The sequence below is a fragment of the Carlito syrichta genome, unplaced genomic scaffold, assembly GCF_000164805.1.
Source record: "Carlito syrichta isolate Samal-C Ts95f unplaced genomic scaffold, Tarsius_syrichta-2.0.1 Scaffold315967, whole genome shotgun sequence".
Lineage (NCBI taxonomy): Eukaryota > Metazoa > Chordata > Mammalia > Primates > Tarsiidae > Carlito > Carlito syrichta.
In genome coordinates, this window is record NW_007260063.1 from 185,086 (window position 1) to 195,153 (window position 10,068).

At 44.5% G+C, this 10,068-nt stretch overlaps 1 protein-coding gene across 1 annotated transcript in view; it reads right to left on the reverse strand.

Moving 5' to 3' along the window:
* Positions 1–9,701, reverse strand: part of IGFBP7 (insulin like growth factor binding protein 7) — a 70,536-nt gene extending 60,835 nt beyond the window's left edge. Inside the window, exon 1 of the mRNA XM_021706750.1 lies at positions 9,594–9,701. Coding sequence (XP_021562425.1) covers positions 9,594–9,701 — 108 coding nt within the window. The remainder of the gene's footprint in view (positions 1–9,593) is intronic.
* Between the last annotated feature and the right edge of the window lie 367 nt (positions 9,702–10,068).

Consider the following 10,068-nt stretch of genomic DNA (forward strand, 5'->3'; position numbering starts at 1 on the left):
GCCTGTCATCCTAACACTTTGGGAGGCTGAGGCAGGAGGACTGCCTGAGCCCAGGGGTTCGAGACCAGCCTGGGCAACTTGGCCAGACCTCATCTCTACAATAAATCAAAAAATTAGCTGGGCGGGGTGGCACGCATCTGTTGTTCCAGGTACTTGGAACCTGAGGTGGAAAGATCACCTGAACCCAAGGAGGTCGAGGCTACGGTAGCTGTGATTGTGCCACTGCACTCCAGCCTGGGCAACCCAGTGAGACTCTGACTCAAAAAAAAAAAGAAAAAAGAAAAAAGAAAAACCGGCTCTACCATGTCCCTTTGATCTTTGCTTTCAATGTAGCCCAGGTCCTCTAGGCCAGCTAATTCTGAGCCTACAACTCTCCAAAGGCATTTCAGACATGCCCCTGGCTGGTAACCAGATCTTTCTAACAATGGAAAGTTCCAAGGCTGCTGGGCTGGAGCAGGCCAGGTACACACCTTCCCCTGCCGACCTGGGCGCTGCCCCGGGAGCCTAGTGGGCTCCTGTCCACAGGGTCCCCAACCCTCCTGGCTCCGCTCAAGGCCTCCTGCTGTGCTTGTTTCTTCCTGCCCTGTCCTTCTCCAGCACCAACGATTAACACCTTCCTTTCAGGTGAGAAAAAACCTTGCTGTTTTGCAAGGAAGGATCATGTATTCTATCTGCTTAGCTCAATGCAGAGCATTTCTCTTTGCTGTCTTCTGGTTAATTACCACCATTTCTTCAAGCAAGGTTTACATTGTCTTGTGACTTCCCTCATTATTATTATGATTTTTTTAGAAGGCAAATTGCAGGTGACTCATTGCTGAAACTCACAAACTCACGTCGCGTGGTCCTTCGTAAAAACCCTTTATTTGCCCCCTTTCTACACTGCGGGATGAGATGCAAATTGAACCGTTTCCATTTTCCAGGTGAATAGCCGTGGGAATAAAAGGGAGCAGAGTCTTGCTTATCTCTGAGTTACATATTAACACAGCCCTCCTTTGTGGAGGCGTGCTTACAAAAGTCAAGTGATTGACAGAATGATACCCTGGGCTCCAAGACCAATGCAGATGCTGGGATGCAGCCTTCAGTCGAATTCTGCACCAAGCACCCAAGCATCCATCTCCAAGAATGTAATACAAAGGGAAGGGAATTTCCTAATTTCTCCACTAAGATGTCATTAAAAACTAAAGTAGAGCTCAAGGGAGGGGAAATAAGCGAGTCGAGTTCTAGATGAAATCTCCCTGGGTCTTTTCTGTCCAACAGTCTCCTCTGCTGACATCTAATGGTGCTTTTCCTATCACTCTCATGCTATCTGTCTCATTCATAATTGTAATTGGGCCAGGTGCGGTGGCTCCTGTCTATAATCCCAGCATTTGGGGAGGCCAAGGTGGGAGGATCGCTTGAGCCCAGGAGTTCAAGGTCAGTGTAGGCAACATAGCGAGATCTTGTGTCTACAAAAAATAAAAAAAAAATTAGTCGGGTGTGGGGGCCTGTGCCTTATAGTCCCAGGTACTTGGGAGGCTGAGGCGAGAGGATTGTTTGAGCCTGGGAGTTTGAGGCTGCGGTGAGCTGTGATCGTGCCGCTGCACTCCAGCCTGGGTGACAGAGTGAGTCTCCGACTCAAAAGAAAAAACTTGTAATTCTTAGTAAGAAAAATGACCACTACCCCCGCCATTGCACTTGAATGAATAAATGACCTCAAGAATGAATGAACAAAAAAGTGAATATGTTTTCTGTAGACTAGGTTTTCAAAATAATGTACTTTATCCCAGTTATCTGATCATTGGTATCAGAATCTTTTCTTCCACTGCTGAACCCTCGTCATCCCAATGAGAGGAAGCTTGCTGAGTGACATTTCTTTTTCTTACTTTTTGTTTAGAACTGACCAAAGAGAACGCCAGTCTCACTCACACCTCCTTCCCTCCGACATACACACATCCTGGGAATGTCAGGAGACAAAACATTGCCTCTATGACCATTTCTGAGCTTCCTGTGTGCCAGGCACAGTGCAGATCCTTCCATATATCATCTCAGGTTAACCCTCACAAGACTCCAGTTACCCAGTGAACAGATGAAGACTTGGAGGCCTTGAGAAGTTCAATAACTTGCCCAGAGTCACCATCAATAGAAGTGCCAGGATTCAAGGCGAGGTTTGACTCCAGAACCTCCATCTTGACCACCATTCCTCCCTACAAGGCCTATCACAGGGCTAGGCAGACACTCAAATGAAGGAATGACCGCAAGAACGAATGAGCAACCAACAAATGAACATGCTTTCTGGAGACTAGGTTTTCAAAATAATGTGCTTTATCTCAGAAAAGCCAGAAACATCTAAAACTGAGTACGGGAATACATTTCTCCACCTGCGTAAGACTCAAAGGAGGGAAACTGACATCGGCCCTGAGAGCTCCGGGCTACAGGGTTAATAGCAGAATATTGATCGTAGAGACATCAAGGGCTTTACTAAAGTTGATATCAGAACCTTTCCTTCCAATACTGAATGCTCATCTTCCCATTTAGAGGGAGCCCGCTGACCGTGACATTTATTTTTCTTACTTTTTATTTAGTATTGACCAAAGACAATGCCAGTCTTACACCCGCTTCTCCCAACACACACGCAACCTGGAAAGGTCAGGAGACAAGACAAAGAGCCAATGGGAAGGAAGAGGCTAAAAGACATTTGTTGGATTAGCCGTGAAAGTGTTTTGGGTCACAAACACTATCTGTTGCTTTTCTTTCCCCTGCCCGGGGGATGTCTGTATCAACTCTCACTCTTCAGTCTCTCCGCCCTGTCCTTGGCCAACGTTCCACAGTCCTTTGGGTGGGTTGAGGATGCCGAGGGATGCCATCTGGTCCTTCTCACCTTTCCTCTCCTGGAAGTCAACACCCATTTCCTCTAGGGTTTCCCGCTTTTGTCAGCACACGGAAGTGAGGGTCCCAACCTGGATACTTAAAGTGGGCCTTGAGTGACACCTTCTGGAACATTCCTGGCCTCAGGGTGGGGTCCAGGGACACTGCTCCCAGTGACCCCAGTGTTCATCCTAAACATGCCTGGTAATCACTTTGGAATTGCCCGATGTACACAGAACCGATGCCTCCTCTCTTTGGGTCTATACCCAGCTATGGAGTCTAAGAACGAAAGCCTGCTAGGCTATTAAATACATGACTGCTGCTAAAATGCTTCAGAATTATAGAGGGAGGAAGCTAATGTTTAGATCTGTCCCCTTCGGTCCCTCCTGCTCACACCACAGACCACATATTTTCTCTCAGAAAGGAAAACATTCCTGACCTCTGTTTAAACGTTTATCAGAAGTTGTCTGGACATGCAGTCTCTGAGGTCATATTTTGCATTAGTCACATCCTTCTTGGTGTGTGGCGTGACCCTCCTATCAGGCCAGGAGGAATGCTTGGACCTTGTACAGAAACCATTTGGTGTTGGAACCTTCATCTACCACCCAGGGATTTTTCACTTAGTCCAAACACAAGCAGAAGCTGAGCAATGAACTTGAGCTTCCCAGTAGTGGCAGGCTTCAGTTTTGAATACGTATGAAAAAAAAAAATCCTCTTAGCTCCTAATCCCGTGGGGCCTTGATTTTAAAACAGAGCCCCAGCCTGGAGCCTGAATCCAGAGAAGGAAAGGTGGAGGTTCTGGGCTATTCAGGGTTTTATCCTGACTCTCAAATGCTCTGACTTTGTGGCTGTATTCAAATCACTTTGCCTTCCTTGTGCTTTGACACTGATAAATTAGCTTACACGTGGGATTTCATGTAAGTAGTTTGCATCCAACAGAATTTGGATGGGAGGGTGAAAGCATTGCATGTAGAACTGGTGGGGGCATGCTGGGATGTGTCTGAGAAAGGTACTGCATGAGCAACAGAAAATGCAACCACTGGCCCCTAGGGTAAGTGGGTTTTGTTTGGTTTGGTTGAGTCGGTGTCTCACTCTGTTGCCCTGGCTGGAGTGCATTGGCACACTCATGGCCACCACAGTCTCAACCTGCTGGGCTCAGGTGATCCTTCCGCATCAGTCTTCCAAGCAGCTGGAACTACAGGCACCCGCCACCATGCCCGGCTAATTTTTTGATTTATCATAGAGATGAGGTCTCGTCAAGTTGCCCAGGCTGGTCTCGAACCCGTGGGCTCAGGCAATCCTCTCGCCTCGACCTCCCAAAGTGCTGGGATTATAGGCATGAGCCACCATGCCTGGCTATCGGTAAGCTGGTTTTGGTACCAGTTTCCACCTACCACATTCTACTCAATCCTCAGTTTTTCATCTCTACAATGGGAAGGTTGAAGCTGTGATCTAGAAGGCCCCTTCTGACTTTGTCTCTATACCTGAAGTGGAGGATATAGGCATAAGCTTCAGCCCAAGAGATATCAGTCACAATAAGAAAAACTTTGCCAGCCAGGTGTGGTGGCCCACACGTGTCATCCCAGCACTTTGGGAGGTGGAGGTGAGAGGACTGCCTGAGCCCATAGATTCGAGACCAGCCTGGGCAACTTGGCGAGACCTTGTCTCTACAGTAGATCAAAAAATTAGCCGAAGCCGGGCTCGGTGGCTCAGCCTGTAATCCTGCGCCTTTGGGAGGCTGAGGTGAGTGGATTGCCTGAGCCCGCGGGTTCGAGACCCGCCTGGGCAGCGAGACCTCATCTCTACAGTAGATCAAAAAATTAGCTGGGCATGGTGGTGCACGCCTGTAGTTCCAGCTACTTGGAAGGCTGAGGCAGAAGGATCACCTGAGCCCCGCAGGTCGAGGCTGTGGTGGCTGGCTGTGAGTGTGCCATTACACTCCAGCCTGGGCGACAGAGTGAGACTCTAACTCAAAAAAAAAAAATTTTTTTTTCTGTTGGTATTTTAAAATAATACAAAAGTACATGCTCATTGTAGCAACTGAACAAAGGTAACATTGTAACAATTGCCCATGCTGGTTTCTAACTTCTGGGTCCAAGTGATCCTCCTGCTTCAGCCTCCTGAGTAGCTGGGACTACAGTAACGAGTCACTACTCTTGGCCTAAACTACCTTTTTACAGTGAACAATCAATACATCATTAATCTTATTAGGTCAAAAGATATCAGTCAGATTCATTCTTTTCAATAGCTGTAAAATGTTCCATAACATCCAGGATGTTTCAAAGTTTTCTATAGACAAACTATGATACAATAAATATTCTTGAACATATGTCCATATGTATGAGTACTTGTTTCTCTGGGATGGGCTCCCAGAAACGAGACTGCTGGGTCAAAGGGTGTGAGAACATTTCATTTTAATAGACACTCCTAAATTACTTCCAACAAGCCTGGTAGGAATTCCTGGTCTTGGTTGCAGTGCATGAGGGTGCACTTACACACTAAGTTAGGAATTTTAAAAAATTAGGCCACGTCAAAGGGGGAAACACTGTAGGCTGTTGTTCTAGTTATATTTTTGGGACTCCTTGCGAGGTTGGGCCACACGTCACATGGCTGTTGCAGTTTCTCTTCCTTTAATTCTCTATTTATTACTTTGGCTCTATTTTCTATTATGTTATTGATCAACTTATATGACAAACTGCGATGTGTGTATCATATATCTTGCAGAGGTAATCTCTCCAGGCTATCATTGCTTTTTCCTTTTGTTGATGGCTTTGGTTGACATATAGCATGTAGACTCCACTAAGGCAGCGATGCTGTCTGTTTAGTGAATGTATTGGGAACAGTGCCTGGCACATAGTATGTTCTCAATAAAAACCATTACTGGCTGGACAGTATAATCCCAGCACTTTGGGAAGCCGAGGAGGGAGGATTGTTTAAGCCCCGGAGTTGTTGCCCCCCAGCCTAGGAAACATAGTGAGATGTTGTCTCTATAAAAAAAAAAATTAGCTGGGCAAGGTGGCATATGCTTGTAGGCCCAGCTACTTGGGAGGCTAAGGCAGAAGGATCACTCGGGTCCAGGAAGTCAAGGCCACGGTGAACTGGAATTGTGACACTGCACTCTAGCCTGGGTGACAGAGTGAGAACTGAACTAAAAAAAACAAAACAAAAAACAAACAAACAAAAAAACTCAAACCATCACCCAATGAACAGAGGAATGAGTAATGAGCTTAAAATTTTAATGTAGCTAAGTCTGCTAATCTTTCCACTTATGGTTTCTGGGTTATTGGAAAAGCTCTCTCTTACTAATTTTATTTTTTTCCAATTAATTCTTTAATCTATCTTGAATTAGTTTTTAATTTAAAAATCCCCTCCCCCCCAGTTGTTGTCTTAATTCATCTTGAATTTGTATTGCATGTGGTGTGAAGCAGAACAAACTGACCCTAAACTTTGGCCTACTTTGTATGATAAGCATTGCATGAAATGTGAATTTTTAAAAGCATTTATTTTATCCTACACATTGAGACACAAATGTACCCTACCACCTATTTTATGTATTGTTAAAATATCTAAAATTAATTAACCAAAAGGTAAAGATGGAGAGTGCTTTATTGACAGTTAATTTTGTTCAGATTTTTGTTCAATGATATAGAATCACTTTTGTCTCAATTATCAACCAACCCAGAGGCTGGATTATCAAGGTTTTTACTGATACACAGAAAACTTAAGTATATTCCTTATCATTTCTACTCTAATAAAATCAGCAAATTGTAGACAATCTACTTAATTTAATAGCAACATATGCTGGATTCACAGAATAAATCACTCAAACTCTAGTATTACAAAAAAATCCCTTTAGCCAGAAATGATGTGCTTTTTCTAAAAATAATGAAGAAAAATATGGACATAGGATGGTATGCAATGAATTCGATATGATTTGAACATTTTGAGGATAAGTCACACATTTGTGCATTGGGTTATTCTGAAATATGCTAGCAGTTTAACATTTTTCCAAGACTTCTTTAAGATATAAACATGCTACCTCCTCTATGAAGCTCCCCTGATTGGAAGAGATAGCTGCTTCTTCTGGACATATGTAGCAATTCTTGTTTCCACCACTCACAAAATGGCTTGCAAGGAAAATGTAAACTACCCCCGTTATTCAATAGCTAATCTTTTTTCTCTGGCACAAAGAGCTGCTGTCAAAAGGGCTGATGAGAATTTAATTTTTCCCCTTTAAAAGTCACTTTCTCTTTTTATTTTGAAGTCTAAAGGATCTTTTTTCTTTTTCTTTAAAGTCCAGTAATTTTACTAAAATATCAGTTGAAGTCTGTCATTTTAGGGTAATATTCATAGGGATGCTGTCTGCTCTTTTCAATTATAGTTCTAAATTTTTCTTGTATTTCAGTAGCGTTTTCTGGAATTATGGTTTTTAGTGTTAGTTTGCTTTCTTGCTTTAGTTTCCTTCTTCAGTGACTCTTATTATCCGTATGTTGGATCTGCTTTGTATATCTTCAATAGTAACTTTCTTCTTTTCTTTTTAATTTAATAGTTTTCCTCTTTTGGCTTTTCATTTCTTTGAAGGGGTTATCTGTTGTGCTTATTTGCCATTGTGTTTCTTTTGGTTTTGTCTTCATTTCTGAGATAATTTCTGAGCTTTTCACCTCTTTTTTTTTTTTTTTTTTGAGTTGGGGTCTCATTCTGTCACCAGTGCTGGAGTGCAGTGGCATGATCATGGCTCACTATAGCCTCCAACTCCTAGGCTCAAGCAATCCTTCTGCCTCAGCCTCCTAAGTAGCTGGGTCTACAGGTGTGTGCCACCACGCCCGGCTACTTTTTAAAAAAACCTTTTGTAGGAGTTTTCGATATGTTGCCCAGGCTAGTTTTGAACTCCTGGGCCCAAGCACTCCTCCCACTTCAGCCTCCCAAAGTGCTGGGACTACAGGCATGAACAACTGCACTAGGCTGAGTTTTTCTCATTCTGGTTTAAGTTGTTACTTTCTACTTGTATATTTTTTTAAGATGTCTTTTAGCTCATTTTATTCAAATAATAGGTTATAGCTCATCTGTCTGTGGGCATCTCTTTTGGATATTCTTTCATGGTAGGGAGGTGTTTCTCTTTCTCTCTCCTTTTTTTCCTTATATGGAATTCCTTTCCAGTATGGGATTTGACCTTAATCTTCTCCTGCACTTACTCTTATGTAAAATTAGCTATGTGTAGCTTTTCAAGGGGCCATTGTCCAAGATTCTTTTTGCAACTCCTCAGAGATCCATGCTGTGTTGTTCTCATTTAGCGTCAAATATAGGGTGACTTGCTTTCTGTGGTTTTCTGGTTTGTTTCCCTCCCCCGCTTTAATCTGGCCTTTTCTTTCCCTCATGTCTGGTATCTCTGTCCTGCTGAATTTTGATTCCACTCCTAGCGTTTTTTTATTTGGTGAGGGTCCCTGTCCTGGAAGGGAGCCCTAGCCGGGGGGTTTTGAGAGTTCACAGGTCCAGACTGCTCCTCAGCACTTCCTGGGTCCCCTGCACTCACCCACAAACGGTCTTTCCCATGAGTACCTGCTGTGTTGGGACTCTCCTATTATCAGATATGTCACCACCTCATTACCCCCCTGCTTCCTCTGCATGGCTGTTGCCATCCCGCAGGCCTTGTGGCACAGGTGATTTGTTCGAGCCACTCGCACTCTGGCATGTGTGGGGCTAGCTGATCACCTTTGTGGTAAATGTCCATGGGGTTTGGGTTTTGATCCTAGAGGATTTATGATTTTGTTTCTTAATTTTTGAGTTTTTTTTTAGTTGGAATCTCACTCTGTCGCCCAGGATGAAGTGCTATGGCATGCTCACGGCCACCGCAGTGTGACCTGCTGGGCTCCGGCATTCCTTCCGCCTCAGTCTCCCAAGTAGCTGGAACTACAGGTGCGTGCCACCACACCCGGGTAATTTAAAAAAAAAATTTATTGTAGAGACGAGATCTCACCAAGTTGCCCAGGATGGTCTCGAACCTGCGGGCTCAGGCAATCCACTCACCTCGGCCTCCCAAAGTGCTAGGATTACAGGCTGAGCCACCCAACCCGGCCTGTTTCTTAAGTTTAAAAACCATGGTAAATACACATACAAAAAATTTACCATCTTAACTAAGTACACAGGTCTAGTGTTAAGTACATTCACATTGTTGTGTAACCAAACTCCAGAACTCTTTTCATCTTGCAAAACTGGATCTCCCTCTTCCCCCCCTCACACTTTTTTTGAGTCGGGGCCTCATTCTATTTTCCAGGCTGGAGTGCGGTGGCATGATCACAGCTCACTGCAGCCTCAAACTCCTGGGCTCAGGCAATCCTCCTGCCTCAGCCTCCCAAATAGCTGGGACTACAGGTGCATGCCACCACGCCTGGCTAACTTTTTGATTTTTTTTTTTGTAGAGACAAGGTCTTGCTACGTTGCTTAGGCTGGTCTCAAACTCCTGGGCTCAGGCAATCCTCCCTCCTGGGTCTCCCAAAGTACCACAATTACAGGTTTCAGCCATCACGCCTGACTGAAACTCTCTATTTATAATCAACAACTCCTTATTCCCCTCTTCCCTCACCTTTGGCAACAACACTTCTAGCAGCTCTGTTTTTATGAGGGGACTGAGTTCAGGGAGATTGACACACTGCTGTCACCACAGCGCCACTAAACTGTAACCCCCCTGGAGACGGGAGTCTGGGTTTTACGCCCCCAGCACCAAGATGGTACCTGACACTGAACACACTCACATTGAACTGATACACGAGCCATTCCTGGTTCCTGTATCTTTTGGCAAGGTGATAGGATGTGTTCTTGACCTCATTAAAGTGACTGATGGCTAACATAAAAGTTGCCATCGTTACCCTGGGTTCTTACCTTTGCAGGTCAATAGGCAACAAGAGCTTCTAGATTGATGAATGCTGCCAACTCTTGATTGCTCAGCTAATGAAGGGCGGGAAAGGAACAGACTATTTCAAGTGGATGCTGATTTTCAAGTACTTTAGCTGTTGCTGCTTATGAATGTGTTGCAGCCAATTCCTTACAAATCGTTTGGTTCAGGCTAACGTAACACTTGCCTTTGGGTACCAGTTGCTGGTAGTGACTTGGAGAGACGGGAGTGGCCCAGAGGTGCATCGGTTTAAAAAAAAGTCAGCAGCTGGGCTCGATGGCTCAGCCTTTAATCCCACGCCTTTGGGAGGCTGAGGTGAGTGGATGGCCTGAGCC